Source organism: Zophobas morio, unplaced genomic scaffold (genome assembly GCF_036711695.1).
Source record: "Zophobas morio isolate AGI-343-1 ecotype UQ-CSIRO unplaced genomic scaffold, CSIRO_AGI_Zmor_V1 ptg000040l, whole genome shotgun sequence".
NCBI lineage: Eukaryota > Metazoa > Arthropoda > Insecta > Coleoptera > Tenebrionidae > Zophobas > Zophobas morio.
In genome coordinates, this window is record NW_026972145.1 from 5,603,456 (window position 1) to 5,622,608 (window position 19,153).

At 30.9% G+C, this 19,153-nt stretch overlaps 1 protein-coding gene across 1 annotated transcript in view; it reads right to left on the reverse strand.

Moving 5' to 3' along the window:
• The window catches only part of LOC135140709 (unconventional myosin-XVIIIa), a 95,864-nt gene that overhangs the window by 64,992 nt on the left and 11,719 nt on the right, over nucleotides 1-19,153 (reverse strand). Inside the window, exons 3-4 of the mRNA XM_064071363.1 lie at nucleotides 15,222-16,112; nucleotides 2,481-2,618 (exon numbers count right to left, since the gene is read on the reverse strand). Coding sequence (XP_063927433.1) covers nucleotides 2,481-2,618; nucleotides 15,222-16,112 — 1,029 coding nt within the window. The remainder of the gene's footprint in view (nucleotides 1-2,480; nucleotides 2,619-15,221; nucleotides 16,113-19,153) is intronic.

A 19,153-nucleotide genomic window follows, 5' to 3' on the forward strand; every position in this document is an offset into this window, starting at 1 on the left:
AAAAGTCGAAAATTGAAAAACTGAAAATTCGGAAATTGGAAATAACGAAAAATTGAATATTTGATGAATCAAAAAGACCCAAATTCCGAAATTCGAAATATCGAAAAATCTAAAAATGGGACATCCGAAAAATTGAAATTTTGAAACGTCGAAATGTCAAAAAATCGAAGTATTAAAAAATCAAAATATCGGCAAATCAAAAACTCTGGAATCCAAAATCGAAAATTCGAAAAATCTAAAAATAGGATAATCCAAAATTCGATGAGATTCGAAAGATCGAAAAAAGGAATTGTACATGAAACAGTTGAAATAAAAAAAAATGTTGGAACATTGAAAAATCGAAAAATGGTAAAATTAGAGAAAATAAAAAACCGAAACGAAAAATTGCACATCGAAAATTTGAAGAAATGAAAAATTGAAGAAATGATAAATTGAAAAAAATCGAAAAAAATTAATGAATCGAAAAATTAAAAAAAAAGGAGAAACGAATCAAATCGAAAAATAGGAAAACCCATAAATAGTGAAATCGAAAAATTATAGAATCCTCAAAATTATCGAAAAACTGTAACATTGACGGTGTGAAAAATGGAAAAAAGAAAAATTAAATAAATTTAGAAAATAAACCGAAGCGAAAAATTGCAAATAAAAAAAATTGAAAAATTGCAAAATCTAAAAATGGAAACATCTAAAATTTGGAAAATCGAAAAACTGAAAGATTTAAAAATGAAAAGTGACAGTTGCATGTCGTAAAATATAAGAAATAAAAAAAAATGGAAAATTGCAAATCGAAGAAGTTCGGTGGCATAAATAACAACGAAATTAAAAAAAAATGGAAAATTCAAAAAACTGAATATGTATTGAAAATTCGAAAAAATCGGTCTTATTTTAGCAACTACTAGCTACGCCCACCCACCCTCTTTTTTCTTTGAGGGTATGTTATTTGCCAAAATCAGTTTTATCTTTCCAAAAAATGGAAAATTTTAAATTTCGAAATATGTAACGAAAAACCGAAAAATTGTAAAAGCGAATAATCAAAAATCGAAAAACCGTAAAATCAAAGATGCAAAAATTGAACAGTCAAAAAGTCGAAAATCGAAAAACTGAAAATTCGGAAATTGGAAATAACGAAAAATTTAATATTTGATGAATCAAAAAAACCCAAATCCACTTCTTTGATATTAATAATATTAATACTATTAATGACGTTTTATTATGTTTTTTTTAAAGTTTAAAATGCGTTCTTTACTGATAAGTTACAAACCGCCGAAAAACTTTCTTCGACAAACACCACAATAAAGGAGTCGTTCTTCAAAAACTCTCACTCCATTAGTGGGTTGTCGACACTTGGAATTTCTCAAAAACGTAAATTAACGCTAACTATTGCTTGACCTAATGCGGTCGTCGGTGAGAACGCTGGATTTTTCGAAACAATGCAGAATGAAGGGCACCGCTCCCATTTATCGCCGGAGCGAAGGTATAAATCACTTTCCACCTTGTAAGTTGGCTATTATGCGAATTAAAATAATTATACACTTGGTATAAAACTTCCACGTTTATACTGGGTGCTCCGTCTAAGAGTTACTTTCTAATAATAGTAAAAACTATCGTTCTTGAAGTCGAAACGTTGGCGCACCTTATGCAACCAACGACACACTAGTGTATTACTGGTTGCCTGCGTCGTTTTTAAAGACAATACCCCCATCAGGCACGCACTTATAATTACGCATACTTTATATCCTTTTTGTTCTTTTCCTATTCAGCAACAATACAGCAAGATGCGGGCCAAGATAAAAGATAAATAGATATCCAATAACGGGAGCAGCGTATCCGCTCCCTGCTCGCATACCGCGACAATACAAAACCGGTTGTACTATTATTTCATCTTATTAATATTAAACGAGTTACGTGAACTGCACCAAAGGTTACTAGGTAATGTCTTGTTTCTCTCCTTTTTTTTTTTTCACGTTTAACTTTTATTTTCGCTCGCATTCGACACACATCCTCCGGATAACGAGGAAGTGGCGAATCCGCAGCGAGACCGCAACGGAAGATCTTCTGATAATAATTCGGGCCGGTAATTATCGCGGCAACGAACCGCGGTCTGCGCTTTTCATTAATATTTTACTGCGGTCGTTTTTTCGATTTTTGCAATTTATCACAAAACAAAATTCGAATTTTTTGACTTCGCGATAAGTTTCTTCGCTCGACTGCTCCTCGTGCACGCTTCATTCACTTTTCGTCCAGTCCAGCGTACCGTAAAGCCGAAAATCTTGGTGGTCGCTCGACCGTCTTCCGAAAACTAGGTGCTAATTATAAAATGAATCACGAGAGTCATATTTGGGTCGAAGATCGTTGCACTCGGATAAGAATGCGATCGATTTCTGTGGCCAAAGCGGGAACTTAGACCGGAAGAGCGGGGTCGTCACGTTCGTGGTGATAGCGCGAATCTGTTACGATTACTATTACGAGTGCTTGCTTACCGTTGGCGATTTGTTGAAACGACGGCTTCCGGATCGCCGCAAAGTACCACCGCGGATGTTCGAATCGTCCAGAACGACCTCGCCGCCGTCATGGCCCGATCGTCTGCTCAGCTCGCTCAGTTCCGCCACTGGTTGTACCTGAATAACAAAAAAAAAATATATTGAGTCAGTTGAGTTGTTCGATTTTACGGGTAACCACTAATCAGCAATACATTTTAGTAGTAGCTTTGTTTTTTTTTTAATTGCGTGAATTTGTCAGTTCTGAGAAAAACACAGCTTTTTATTTTTCGACTTGAATTTTTAAATTGTTCAATTTTCCATTTTTTGATTTAGATTTCCGAGCTTGCAATTTTTCGTTTCGGCTTTTATTTCCCTTATTTTTCAATTTTTCTGCTTTGCATTGTGAAATTTTTCAATTTCTGGATTTTTAAATTCTTCAATTTTTCGCTTTTTCAATTTTACGATTTTAGAATATTTCCATTTTTCAATTATTGGATTTTAAACTTTTCCATTTATGCGAATTTTCAATTTTTCGATCTTTACAGTTACAGTTCTTCGACTTTCTTTTCTTTCATTTTCATTTCTTCTAATTTTCGATTTTTCAATTTTTATAATTTTTTATTTTTCAATTTCAATTTTTCATTTTTTTTTTCAATCTTCCGACTTTTGACTTTTTATTGCCTTCATTTTGTTAATCTACTGATTTTATAATCATTCTGTTTTCCGATTTTCAAAATCTTTTCACTTTTTCAATTTTACGATTTTTGAATTTTTCCATTTTTCAATTTTTCATTTCTTCAAATTTGCGATTTGTACTTTTGCGTTATTTTTTTTAGGTTTACAATTTTTAGATTTTTCAATATTTTCATGTTTTATACATTTTTTGTTTCTTGAATTTTACGATATACAACTCTTTCAGTTTTCATCCTTAAATTTTTTGATTTTTCTCTATTTTTTAATTTTTCGGTTTTTCAATGATCTGATTTTATAACTTTTCTTCTTTTAAATGAGAAATTTTTCAGTTTTTGCATTTTTCAACTTTAAGAATTTTTAATTTGACAGAAAAGCGGCAAAAAAGGACAAAGCGAGGCGGAAAAAGGGCGACAAAAAAGACTACAAAAAGCCACAAAAATGCGACTAAGAAACAATAAAAAAACCAACAACGACATCTAAAAAGTATCACGGAAAAAGAAGAAACAAAAAAAGCGACAATAAAGAAGTCAAACAAGGGACAAAAAACACGAAAGAAAAATCTACCAAAATACGGGACAAAAAATGAGCTAAAATAAAAGGAATCAAAAAAAGTATAAAAAAGGTAATCAAAATCCCACTATAACAGTTAGAAAAGTCGAAAAAGCACAAAAAAAAATGGTATTAAAATAACAGGAGTCAAAAAAGCGCCAAAAAAAAAACAAAAAAGAACAAAGTGCCAAAAAGAAGAAGTGACCAAAAAACGGAGACAGATGCAAGAAAAAGAGCAAGAAAGGGATGGAAAATGACGATAAAAAAGACAACAGAAAGTGATAAAAGACACTATTGAAAAACTAAAGTAAAGGAAGTCAAAAAAGATACAGAAAAGGCGGAAAAAAGACAACAAAAAAAATCACCAAAAATTGAAACTAAGACGAAGTCAAAAAAGTGAGAAAAACAGTTATAGAAAAAAGGGACGGAAAAAAATTGAAATAAAGGATCACAGAAACAACACAATAAAAAAATAAACTAAAATAAAGGGAGTCGAAAAAGAAACAAAAAAGACAAACAAATAAAAGATTACATATAAAAACTGCAATTAAAAAATTGGTGGAAGGCTATTTCGACAGAACTTCCCTCATCTGTGAAATACAGTACTATAAATCCAGATTTTTCCAAAATTATAAGATTTGATTTAGCGAATTTTATATTTTTATAACTCTTATAAGTTTAAATAAATAACTGTATGTAATGTTAAAGTAGATCGAGAAATTGGGACATTTAAAATATAGAAAAATCGAAAAATTAAAATTGAACGATAAAAAAATTGAAAGATCCAGAAATCGAAAACTCGAAACGTCGATAAATCCAAAAATCTAAAAGTGGAAAAATCTTAAAAATCTATTAACCGAGATCAAGAAATCAAAACATCAAAAAATCTTAAAATAAAAAAATTAAAAATTTATTAAATCGAAAAATTGAAAAATGAAAAAAATTAAAAATTCGAAATTTAAATAATCACAAAAATTGAAAAATCGGAAAATTGGAGAATTAAAAAACTGAAAAATCGAGCCATTGAAAAATTACAAAACTGAAATGACGAAAATTGGGAAACCGAAATGCCGAAAAATCAAAAAACTGAGAAATCGAAACAACGAAAAATTTAAAAACTGAAACATTGGGAAATCGACATATGAAAACATCGAGAAACTGAAAATCGAACAACAGAGAAATCAAAATAGTCCAAAATCGAAAAATCGTAGTTAAACATCAAAACATTTAAAATAAAAAAAAAAAAAAATCGAAAAATTGAGCAATCAAAAAAGTCGAAACATCGAAATCTTGATAAACCAAGAAATTAAAAAACTGAAAAATTTTAAAATGAAAACTCGGAAAGCTGCAAAAATTGAAAAAATTAAGAAATTTAAAAAACCAAATCGGAAATTTGAATAAATGGAAAATTTAGAACCAAAAACTTGAAAAATTAAACAATGACAAATCCAAAAGTTGGAAAATCGAAAAACTGGAAAAAAGAAGAAAACAAAAAAAGAAGAAACACGAAAAAATGGAAAATTGCAAATCGAAAAATTGAAAACATGAAAAATTAAACAATCGAAAACTTGAAAAATTAAACATTCCAAAACCGGAAAAGTGAAGAAACAAAGAGTATGAAAAAATGAAAAATAGCAAATCGAAAAATTGAAGACATTAAAATTGAAAAAACAAAAAAATATAAAATTGAAACACTGAAAAATCGTATTCGAAAATTGTAATTCGAAAAACTGAAAAATTACATATACGACAAATGATAGAACCGGAAAATTGAAAACTCGTGAAATTGCAATTCCAAAAATTGCAAAATCTAAAAACTAAAACAAACAAAAGTAGGAAAACTGAAAAATTTAAAAATGAAAACTCGGAAAGCTGCAAAAATTGAAAAAATTAAGAAATTTAAAAAACCAAATCGGAAATTTGAATAAATGGAAAATTTAGAACCAAAAACTTGAAAAATTAAACAATGAAAAATCCAAAAGTTGGAAAAACGAAAAACTGGAAAAAAGAAGAAAACAAAAACTTGAAGAAACACGAAAAAATGAAAAATTGAAAACATGAAAAATTAAAGAATCGAAAACTTGAAAAATTAAAAATTGCAAAACCGAAAAAGTGAAAAAACAAAAAGTATGAAAAAATGAAAAATAGCAAATCGAAAAATTGAAGAAATTAAAATTGAAAAAACAAAAAAATATAAAATTGAAACACTGAAAAATCGTATTCGAAAATTGTCAATCGAAAAACTGAAAAATTTAATATACGACAAATGAAAAATTCCAAAACTGAAATGACGAAAATTGGGAAACCGAAAAATTTAAAAACCGAAAAATCAAAAAACTGAGAAATCGAAACAACGAAAACTTTAAAAACTGAAACATTGGGAAATCGACATATGAAAACATCGAGAAACTGAAAATCAAACAACGGAGAAATAAAAAAACTCGTGAAATTGCAATTCCAAAAATTGCAAAATCTAAAAACTAAAACAAACAAAAGTAGGAAAATCGAAAAACTGAAAAATTTAAAAATGAAAACTCGGAAAGCTGCAAAAATTGAAAAAAATTGAGATATTTCAAAAATCCGAATCGGAAATTTGAAGAAATGGAAAATTGAGAAGCAGAAACTTGAAAAATTAAACAATGAAAAATCCAAAAGTTGGATAATCGAAAAACTGGAAAAAAGCAGAAAACAAAACATTGAAGAAACATGAAAAAATGGAAAATTGCAAATCGAAAAATTGAAAATAGGAAAAATTAAAGAATTGAAAACTTGAAAAATTAAAAATTGCAAAACCGGAAAAGTGAAGAAACAAAAAGTATGAAAAAATGAAAAATAGCAATTCGAAAAATCGAAAAAAGCAAAAAAATATAAAATTGAAACACTGAAAAATCGTATTCGAAAATTGTAAATCGAAAAACTGAAAAATTTAATATACGACAAACGAAAGAACCAGAAAATTGAAAACTCGTGAAATTGCAATTCCAAAAATTGCAAAATATAAAAACTAAAACAAACAACAGTAGGAAAATCTAAAAACTGAAAAATTTAAAAATGAAAACTCGGAAAGCTGCAAAAATTGAAAAAAATTGAGATATTTCAAAAAACCGAATCGGAAATTTGAAGAAATGGAAAATTTAGAACCAAAAACTTGAAAAATTAAACAATGAAAAATCCAAAAGTTGGAAAAACGAAAAACTGGAAAAAAGAAGAAAACAAAAACTTGAAGAAACTTGAAAAAATGAAAAATTGAGAACATGAAAAATTAAAGAATCGAAAACTTGAAAAATTAAAAATTGGAAAATCGAAAAAGTGAAGAAACAAAAAGTATGAAAAAATGAAAAATAGCAAATCGAAAAATTGAAGAAATTAAAATTGAAAAAACAAAAAAATATAAAATTGAAACACTGAAAAATCGTATTCGAAAATTGTCAATCGAAAAACTGAAAAATTTAATATACGACAAATGAAAGAACCGGAAAATTGAAAACTCGTGAAATTGCAATTCCAAAAATTGCAAAATCTAAAAACTAAAACAAACAAAAGTAGGAAAACTGAAAAATTTAAAAATGAAAACTCGGAAAGCTGCAAAAATTGAAAAAATTAAGAAATTTAAAAAACCAAATCGGAAATTTGAATAAATGGAAAATTTAGAACCAAAAACTTGAAAAATTAAACAATGAAAAATCCAAAAGTTGGAAAAACGAAAAACTGGAAAAAGAAGAAAACAAAAACTTGAAGAAACACGAAAAAATGAAAAATTGAAAACATGAAAAATTAAAGAATCGAAAACTTGAAAAATTAAAAATTGCAAAACCGAAAAAGTGAAAAAACAAAAAGTATGAAAAAATGAAAAATAGCAAATCGAAAAATTGAAGAAATTAAAATTGAAAAAACAAAAAAATATAAAATTGAAACACTGAAAAATCGTATTCGAAAATTGTAAATCGAAAAACTGAAAAATTTAATATACGACAAATGAAAGAACCGCAAAATTGAAAACTCGTGAAATTGTAATTCCAAAAATTGCAAAATTGGTGACACAAAATAATAACGAAAAGCAACTCAAAAAAAACCTGCAAAAAAATGTAACAAAACAGCGATTAAAGAATCCGGCAAAAAAACTAAAAAAAGTGCAAAAAAAAAGAAACAAAAAACAACCAAAAAATCGAAAGGAAACGCCAAAAAAATAAAGCTTAAAGAAACGAAAAAAAAGCAACAAAATAGGTTACAAAAAAAACATCACAAAAAAGCCACAAGTAAAGAGACTGAAAAAAGTACAAAAAAAGAGACACAAAAAGTGAAAAAATGAGTAAAAAAAAACAAAAAAAAATTCAAACCATAAATGTAGATCCATAAAATTTTGAAATAACGTCATAAATTGGGGGGAGCAATTAACAAAGTTAAATGATAAAATGTTACACAATTTTGTTTTTTTCAAAAAAAAAAAACACGAATGTTATGAGCAAATCAAGGAGGATTCATAAATCACAACTGTTGAAAAAACGACCTACAAAATCCGAAGGGAAACGGTAGAAAATAAGGAGACTAATAAGAAAGATGAAAAAAGGCGTCTAAAAATCGGCAAAACACGACGAAAAAAGCGATTGAAAAACGCAAAAAATTGGTCTAAAGAGTTTAGACAGTACTTCCCTCGCTGTCGGAAACGTGACGACTGCATGTCTATTATGTTTTTTTTCGCAGTAGATTTCATTTTTTTTTTGAGTCACCCGGTGACGTCATCGCATTTGTGGTGGGGATGATTAGACAAATTTTGGTTAGCGTTTTACCATCTACATGATATTCGTAATATAAGTACAAAATTTCACAACAATCGTCCAGTACTTTCGGAGATTATCTGTCTAATAAAAATACGGGACGGCAGACAGACGGACAGACAGACGGACTCGATTACAATACTTCCTTTGCTTACGCTCGGGAAGTAAAAAAGCGTCAAAAAAATAAGAATAAAAAACGAAAAATTGACGAAACGAAAAATTAAAAAATTTGGAAGTTAAGAAATTGAAAAATTGAAAAAATGAAAGTTGAAAAAACTAAAAAATTGTAAAACCCAATCATTGAAAAATGGAAATATTGATAAATAGAAGATAATGAAAAAACGAGAAATTGTGATTTCAAAAAATCGGTCGAAGGTGAATAAATTCAGATTTTTCAAAAAAATTTTAAGATCCGATTTTGTGAATTTTATTATCATTATTATGAAATATATATTTTTTAATTGCGCGAATTCCTCATTTCTGCGTAAACACCTGTCAAACCCATACATTTAGCGGCCGCTACCCCCGTCATCCCCACCCCCCACAGCTCTTCCACGGTCCAATTCCTGGCGATAAATCCACAACAACAATGTATGTTGTGTACTTCGCGCTCCACTTATTCCGGATAATAAGATTTCGCACTTGCGTTCGGAACACCGCCGGAGGATGCAATTTCTCGAATTGCTTAAAAAATTTTTGCAAACGCTCCGCCTTCGTGGGCAAACGTGAAGATGTAATTTCACCTGAAAGCGGCGACGATAACCAACCACATCCGGACCTAAGTAAACCCGTCTTATAAATATTTACGGTGTAACGGAGGAAGCACGGACTTCAAACGAACGTAAATCCTTTTAAGAAGAAACACGACGAACGAACGGTTGTTCGATTTAACCTGCGTTTAAAATTAAAGTGTGCTAGGCCGAATCTAACAATGGGAGATGTTTTGGGCGGTTGTGTTGACAATGGAGCGGATGTGCGAAAGAAGTCGGTCAAAAAAATTTCAATTTATCATTAAAAATAAAGCCAAAAAGAATTTCTAGAGGTCGAAATATTGTTTTTTTTTCCCAAAGATTTGTATGTCTGTGGTGAAAACTCAAAACGGATTCATACACCACAAGTACAGCAATATCTTATTTTAGAAAAACGAAAACAAATTAACTATTGTAAATTTTGGAGACGATGTCATCAAACTGTTGTTTTCGGCGATCAACTTTAGCTCAGGAAGTAAAAAGGATGCCACGAATTATCTACTTAATTCAAACGCCGCTTCATTATAATAAAAACGCGTCCCTTCTAATCAATAAGCGTACGGTGTGTCATACTCATTCCGATTTGCATAATTCCATGAATCACTCTGAAAGTTGATTGAACGAAGAAATGAATTTTGGAAGTGTGCACGACACATACACGAGCTGAATCATGACGTGACGCGATTGGGCAATGACGTCGGTGACTTGTGCCTTTTATTAAAGTGGCAAGGAAAAAAGAAAAAGTTAACGGTCTTGAGATTTGGACTGTGCTAATTTTGCACTTGGTCAAGGTTCTTCCTTTGGAGAGACGCTCAGGGACGGTTTAGGAAAGGCTGCGTTCGGAGAGAACATGTGTTTTTCGGGTTAACGAATTTTTGGCGGATTAAATCTGCAAGCAATGTGTGGGATTTTTTCGCTTCCTATTGAACAAAGCAGAGTGCTTTTATTTGAATAATAACTAGAGTAGTTTGTGTTTCTTATCAAATAATATTTGTTTATTGGTTGACGTAAGAAACGAGAAGGATAAAAGTCGAAAGTTGCTTATGGAATTTATTATTTAACAACGTTATGTGTTTCCTTCGGTTATAACCCAGGAACAGCAGCACGACAAAATCAATCAATTAAAATATGTACACGTATCTGCATTCTTATATAATAGTAATTGCTAGTAATATTTTAATTTGCATCGTTTAATTATTGTGTTTACGTGAGAGTAGGTAATTACTAATTAGTGTCCGTTGCCCGCAGCACCGTTATATTTTCTCAAGCAGTTAATGGTGTTCCGATATACCTACACACTTATTAGGAAAAATCCGAATTTAACACCACAATACTGTAGATAACTGTCCCCAACGAAAACAAGACAAAGATTTTGGCAAGGTTTGTTCTAAAATCGCGGCGTATTTGTTCTACTAAAAATACTACAACACCTGCTGCGATTTCATCTGATAAGTGTGCTAACAACTCGCTAATGAACTGACGCTTGCTACCATTTTTGAACTTGTTGTAATCGAGTTGTAATGGTTTATGAACCTATGTTAATTTTTTACCATAGATTTTCAGATTTTTGGAAAAAAAATCAAAATTGTATGACATTTTATAATTTGACTTTGAAACTGCAAAACCGAGTGCTCTGAAATCTTGTAAACGTTCTGAGGTTATCGTAAGCAATTAAATAACAATCGTTAATCAAAATTTATTCTTTTAACCTCTCTCAAAAAATTGATTACGTCATCACAAAATTTTGTAATGAAAAAACTCACTCGAAACATCGCGCAGCACGCTTCAAATAAAATTCGTAAAATCATGTCTTCCAAAAATCTCGATTTATTTACCCTTTGACCAAATTTTTATTTTTAATTTTCTCGATTTTTTAATTTTTATTTCCTCGATTTTATGTCACAATTTTTCCTTTTTATACATATTTTCGTTCTTTTGTCAATGTTTCTTTTGATTTTGTCATTTTTCGTTGATTGAATTGTTCAAATTTGCCAGTTTTTAAATGTTTCAATTTTGCAATTTTTTGATTTTCTATTATTCGATTTTCCGATGTTTTAATTTTCAATATTTCGATTTGGCAACACATATGTTGCTTTTTTGTTTTTGTCCTTTTTCGATTTTTAAGTTTCCCAATTTTTCAATTTTTCGTTTCTTCAATTTTTAAAATTCTTGATTTCCAGTTTTTCGATTTTTCGATTTTACAATTAATTTTGGAATATTTCCATTTTTTTTTAATTCGAAAAATTGAAAAATCGAAAAAGTACAAAATCGGAAAAACTGAATAAACGAAAAATCGAGAAACTTTAGAAAAAAAAATTAATGAATTGAAAAATTGGAAAACCCAAAATTGTAAAGTCGACAAACTGTAATACTGAAAGATCGAAAAATTAAAAAAATGCACATTGAGAAAAAGAAAAATTATAAATCAAAATATTGAAAAACCGGAAAATTGAAAAAATGCAGAAAACAAAATACCTAAAAGAAATAATTAAATTGAAACATTGAAAAGTCGAAAAATGTAAAAATAAAGAAAGAAAAAACCTAAATAAAAAATTGCAAAGAAATGAAAAATTAAAGAATCGAAAACTTGAAAAATGACAAATAGCAAAACCGAAAAAGTGAAGAAACAAAAAGTTTGAAAAAATGAAAAATAGCAAATCGAAAAATTGAAGAAATTAAAATTGAAAAAACAAAAAAATATAAAATTGAAACACTGAAAAATCGTATTCCAAAATTGTAAATCGAAAAACTGAAAAATTTAATATACGACAATTGAAAGAACCGGAAAACTGAAAACTCGTGAAATTGCAATTCCAAAAATTGCAAAATCTAAAAACTAAAACAAACAAACGTAGGAAAATCGAAAAACTGAAAAATTTAAAAATAAAAACTCGGAAAGCTGCAAAAATTGAAAAAATTAAGAAATTTAAAAAACCAAATCGGAAATTTGAAGAAATGGGAAATTTAGAACCAAAAACTTGAAAAATTAAACAATGAAAAATCCAAAAGTTGGAAAAACGAAAAACTGGAAAAAAGAAGAAAACAAAAAATTGAAGAAACACGAAAAAATGAAAAATTGTAATTCGAAAAATTGAAAACATGAAAAATTAAAGAATCGAAAACTTGAAAAATTAAAAATTGTAAAACCGGAAAAGTGAAGAAACAATGAAAAAATGAAAAATAGCAAATCGAAAAATTGAACAAATTAAAATTGAAAAAACAAAAAAATATAAACTTGAAACACTGAAAAATCGTATTCGAAAATTGTAAATCGAAAAACTGAAAAATTTAATATACGACAAATCAAAGAACCGGAAAATTGAAAACTCGTGAAATTGCAATTCCAAAAATTGCAAAATCTAAAAACTAAAACAAACAAAAGTAGAAAAATCGAAAAACTGAAAAATTTAAAAATAAAAACTCGGAAAGCTGCAAAAATTGAAAAAACTAAGAAATTTTAAAAACCAAATCGGAAATTTGAAGAAATGGAAAATTTAGAACCTAAACTTGAAAAATTAAACAATGAAAAATCCAAAAGTTGGAAAATCGAAAAACTGGAAAAAAGAAGAAAACAAAAAATTGAAGAAACACGAAAAAATGAAAAATTGCAAATCGAAAAATTGAAAACATGAAAAATTAAAGAATCGAACACTTGAAAAATTAAAAATTGCAAAACCGGAAAAGTGAAGAAAAAAAAAGGTATGAAAAAATGAAAAATAGCAAATCGAAAAATTGAAGAAATTAAAATTGAAAAAACAAAAAAATATAAAATTGAAACACTGAAAAATCGTATTCGAAAATTGTAAATCGAAAAACTGAAAAATTTAATATACGACAAATGAAAGAACCGGAAAATTGAAAACTCGTGAAATTGCAATTCCAAAAATTGCAAAATCTAAAAACTACAACAAACAAAAGTAGGAAAATCGTAAAACTGAAAAATTTAAAAATAAAAACTCGGAAAGCTGCAAAAATTGAAACAATTAAGAAATTTCAAAAACCAAATCGGAAATTTGAATAAATGGAAAATTTAGAACTAAAAACTTGAAAAATTAAACAATGAAAAATCCAAAAGTTGGAAAATCGAAAAACTGGAAAAAAGAAGAAAACAAAAAATTGAAGAAACACGAAAAAATGAAAAATTGCAAATCGAAAAATTGAAAACATGAAAAATTAAAGAATCAAAAACTTGAAAAATTAAAAATTGCAAAACCGGAAAAGTGAAGAAACAAAAAGTATGAAAAAATGAAAAATAGCAAATCGAAAAATTGAAGAAATTAAAATTAAAAAAACAAAAAAATATAAAACTGAAACACTGAAAAATCGTATTCGAAAATTGTAAATCGAAAAACTGAAAAATTTAATATACGACAAATGAAAGAACCGGAAAATTGAAAACTCGTGAAATTGCAATTCCAAAAATTGCAAAATCTAAAAACTAAAACAAACAAAAGTAGGAAAATCGAAAAACTGAAAAATTTAAAAACAAAAACTCGGAAAGCTGCAAAAATTGAAAAAATTTAAAAATTTAAAAAACCAAATCGGAAATTTGAAGAAATGGAAAATTTAGAACCAAAAACTTGAAAAATTAAACAATGAAAAATCCAAAAGTTGGAAAATCGAAAAACTGTAAAAAAGGAGAAAACAAAAAATTGAAGAAACACGAAAAAATGAAAAATTGCAAATCGAAAAATTGAAAACATGAAAAATTAAAGAATCGAAAACTTGAAAAATTAAAAATTGCAAAACTGGAAAGTGAAGAAACAAAAAGTATGAAAAAATTAAAAATAGCAAACCGAAAAATTGAAGAAATTAAAATTAAAAAAACCAAAAAAATATAAAATTGAAACACTGAAAAATCGTATTCGAAAATTGTAAATCGAAAAACTGAAAAATTAAATATACGACAAATGAAAGAACCGGAAAATTGAAAACTCGTGAAATTGCAATTCCAAAAATTGCAAAATCTAAAAACTAAAACAAAAGTAGGAAAATCGAAAAACTGAAAAATTTAAAAATGAAAACTCGGAAAGCTGCAAAAATTGAAAAAATTAAGAAATTTAAAAAACCCGAATCGAAAATTTGAAGAAATGGAAAATTTAGAACCAAAAACTTGAAAAATTAAACAATGAAAAATCCAAAAGTTGGAAAATCGAAAAACTGGAAAAAAGAAGAAAACAAAAAATTGAAGAAACACGAAAAAATGAAAAATTGCAAATCGAAAAATTGAAAACATGAAAAATTAAAGAATCGAAAAATTTAACAATTAAAAATTGCAAAGTCTAAAAACTGCAAAATTCAAAAGTTGGAAAATCGAAAAACGGAAAAATTTAAAAAAGAGTTGCATACCGTTCAATTGAAGAACCACAAAAAATGAAAAATTGAAAAACTGCAGACCGAAAAATTGAGAAAATGAAAAATTAAAGAATCGAAAAATTGAAAAAAGAAAAAGTTAAAAATTGAAAAATCGCAAATCGAAAAACTGAAAAAAGGAAAACTTTAAAAATCGAATAGTTGAAAAAGTAAAGACAATGAAAAACCGAAACGAAAAATTGCAAATCGAAAAACTAAAATATTAAAAATTGAAAACTCGAGAAATTCAAATCGAAAAACTGCAAAATCAAAAAATTGAAAAAAATTGAAGAAAACTCTTAAGAGTTAAGAAGCCTCATCACGAAACAAAAATCGCAAAAAATGTTGACAATTCGTACTTTAAGTGCGAGGGAAGTTCTGTCGAAACAACCTTCGCCCAATTTTTTCCGCAAGCGACCGTTAATCGGGATGACTCACTTGTTTATAGTCTGCCCGGTTGATCATCGTCATCACACATACAAATTAATAAAAAACGCTCTGAACATCTGTTCTCCGACGGATTAAACGACCCATTAAACGCCACCGACGGAAGTCTAATCAGCCATTTAGGGGGCGGCGACCGCTACAAAATCCGTTTTCGAGCCCAAACACCCGCCGCCTACCTTCAGCGTCACGCTGTCCCCCGACGCCTTGATCTTATCGATGATCTCCTCCCTCGTCTTGTCCTCCACTTGGATCCCGTTCACTTCCAGCAGCTTGTCCCCCGGCAGCAGCCCCGTCTCGTTGTTGTGCTGCACCATCGCCCCCGGCTCCGCGAAGATCACCGCCTTCATCGTCAGCGTGCCCACGTCGCCGCCGCCGCCCACCACCCTCTCCAGCACCATCGCCCGCCGCAGCGAGAACCCGAAATCGTGCCGCGGCGGCTTCTGCCTCTGGATGACCAGCGTCCGCGGCTTGGGCAGCACCAGCGGCGCGATCGGCGGCGGCGGCAGATCGACGTCGTCGAAGTTGGACGTGCGCGACCACCGGTGGAAACCCTGCGACTCGCCGACGGGACTGAGCGAGAAGGGCGGCGTCGCGAACGACGAGTTCGTCGTGTCGGTGAGGCTGTCGGCGCTGGGGGAGGTCGACGTGATGACGAGCAGCTCGGAGCCGAGGTTCTTGGTGTCGACGCCGCCATTGGGGACGTTCTGGTAGGCGATGACCTCGTTCTGGATGGTGTTGCGGACGAGGCTGTCGTGGCCGTTGTCGTGGGTGACGCTGACGCGGGGCGTCTTGAGGATGCCGCGCTTCGGGGGTTTGGGGGGGAGGGGCGGGAGGATTTTGGTGGGCTGGGGGTTGTTGAGGGAGTTGAGGCTGGTTTCGGAGCTGTCGGATTGGGTGTAGCCTTCCTGGAGGTGATTGATGTGGGATGGGGAGCCGGGGAGGGCGGAAGCGGGGGATTCGACGCGCTCGAGGCTAGCGAGGAAGTCGGCCGTGTAGTCGGCGGTGATGCCGGAAGGGAGTTTCTCTTTTTCTTTGCGGCGGCCGCGGATTTTCAGGGAGCGGCGGACCTGGAAAGAAAATTGGCGAAAATTACACAATTTCTAATAAAAAAGTGAACAAAGAAAATGAGAAAAGTAAAATACAAGAACAAAGTAACACTTGTCAGGGGTACAAACCCCGAAATTCTTTCAAATTACTCCAAAAGCAAATACAAGGGATCCTCGAGATTCTGTCAAACTATGTACTTCAAAAACGCAAAAGAAAAGGCTTCCCAAGATTCTTTCAAAAACTACTTCAAAAACCGGGCACAAAGGATCCTCGAAATTCTTTCAAATTACATCAAAAACAAAACAAAAGTGGTACTTGAGATTCTTTCAACTACTTCAAAAACACAAAACAAAAGGTTCCCCGAGATTCTTTCAAACTACTTCAAAAACAAAACAAAAGGAATCCCCGAGATTTTTTCAAATTACTTCAAAAACAAAACAAAAGATGTCCCCAAGATTGTTTAAACTCCATCAAAAACCAAGCACGAAGGGTTCCCGAGATGCTTTCAAACTATGTACTTCAAAAACACAAAACAAAGGGCTCCCAAGATTCTTTCAAAAACTCCTTCAAAAACCATACACCACGGATCCTCGTGATTCTTTTAAACTACTCCAAAAACAAAGTAAAAGGAATCCCCGAGATTTCTTCAAATTACTTTCAAAAACAAAACAACAGATCTCCGCGAAGTTTTTTAATCTCTTTCAAAAACCCGAGGGGTCTTCGAGATTATTTCAAATTACTTCAAAAACAAGACACAGAAAGATCGAGATTCTTACAAATTACTTCAAAGGTAAGACACAGAAAGATCGAAATCTTTTTAAATTATGTACTTCAAAGATAAGACATAGAAAGATCGAGATTTTCACCAATTACTTCAAAGAAAGGCACAAAAAGATCACGATTCTTTCAAATTACTTTAAAGGTAAGACACAGAAAGCTCAAGATTCGTTCAATTTACTCCAAAGTCTAGGTACAGGAAGATCGAGATTCTTTTAAATGACTTGAAAAACAAGACACAGAAAGATCGAGATTTTTTTAAATTACTTCAAAGATAAGACATAAAGAGATCGAGATTCTCACCGATTACTTCAAAGAAAGACACAAAAAGATCAAGATTCTTTCAAATTACGTTAAAAGTAAGACACAGAAATCTCAAGACTCTTTCAAATTAGTCCAAAGTCAAGGCACAGCAAGATCGAGATTCTTTTAAATGACTTGAGAAACAAGACACAGAAAGATCGAGATTCTGACACATTACTTTAAAGAAAGACACAAAAAGATCAAGATTCTTTCCAATTACTTCAAAGGTAAGACACAGAAAGGTCGAGATTCCTACAAATTACTTCAAAGATAAGACACAGAAAGCTCAAGATTCGTTCAATTTACTCCAAAGTCAAGGCATAGAAAGATCGAGATTCTTTGAAATTATTTCAAAGATAAGACACAGAAAGTTCAAAACTCTTTCAATTTACTCCAAAATCAAGGCACAGAAAGATCGAGATTCTTTTAAATGACTTGAGAAACAAGACACAGAAAGATCGAGATTCTTACAAATTACTTCAAAGATAAGACATAGAAATCTCTCAAAGGTAAGACACAGAAAGGTCGAGATTCCTACAAATTACTTCAAAGATAAGACACAGAAAGTTCAAGACTCATCCAATTTACTCCAAAATCAAGGCACAGAAAGACCGAGATTCTTTTAAATGACTTGAGAAACAAGACACAGAAAGATCGATATTCTCACAAATTACTTTGAAGAAAGACACAAAAAGATCAAGATTCTTTCAAATTACTTCAAAGGTAAGACACAGAAAGGTCGAGATTCCTCCAAATTACTTCAAAGATAAGACACAGAAAGCTCAAGATTCGTTCAATCTACTCCAAATTAAAGGCATAGAAAGATCGAGATTCTTTGAAATTATTTCAAAGATAAGACACAGAAAGTTCAAGACTCTTTCAATTTACTCCAAAATCAAGGCACAGAAAAATCGAGATTCTTTTAAACAACTTGAGAAACAAGACACATAAAGATCGAGATTCTCACAAATTACTTTAAAGAAAGACACAAAAAGATCAAGATTCTTTCAAATTACTTCAAAGGTAAGACACATAAAGGTCGAGATTCCTCCAAATTACTTCAAAGATAAGACACAGAAAGCTCAAGATTCGTTCAATCTACTCCAAAGTAAAGGCATAGAAAGATCGAGATTCTTTGAAATTATTTCAAAGATAAGACACAGAAAGTGCAAGACTCTTTCAATTTACTCCAAAATCAAGGCACAGAAAGATCGAGATTCTTTTAAATGACTTGAGAAACAAGACACAGAAAGATCGAGATTCTCACAAATTACTTTAAAGAAAGATACAAAACGATCAAGATTCTTTCAAATTACTTCAAAGGTAAGACACAGAAAGGTCGAGATTCCTACAAATTACTTCAAAGATAAGACACAGAAAGCTCAAGATTCGTTCAATTTACTCCAAAGTCAAGGCATAGAAAGATCGAGATTCTTTGAAATTATTTCAAAGATAAGACACAGAAAGTTCAAGACTCATTCAATTTATCCCAAAATCAAGGCACAGAAAGATCGAGATTCTTTTAAATGACTTGAGAAACAAGACACAGAAAGATCGAGATTCTCACAAATTACTTTAAAGAAAGATACAAAAAGATCAAGATTCTTTCAAATTACTTCAAAGGTAAGACACAGAAAGGTCGAGATTCCTACAAATTATTTCAAAGATAAGACACAGAAAGTTCAAGACTCATTCAATTTAATCCAAAATCAAGGCACAGAAAGATCGAGATTCTTTGAAATTATTTCAAAGATAAGACACAGAAAGTTCAAAACTCTTTCAATTTACTCCAAAATCAAGGCACAGAAAGATCGTGATTCTTTTAAATGACTTGAGAAACAAGACACAGAAAGATCGAGATTCTCACAAATTACTTTAAAGAAAGATACAAAAAGATCAAGATTCTTTCAAATTACTTCAAAGGTAAGACACAGAAAGGTCGAGATTCCTACAAATTATTTCAAAGATAAGACACAGAAAG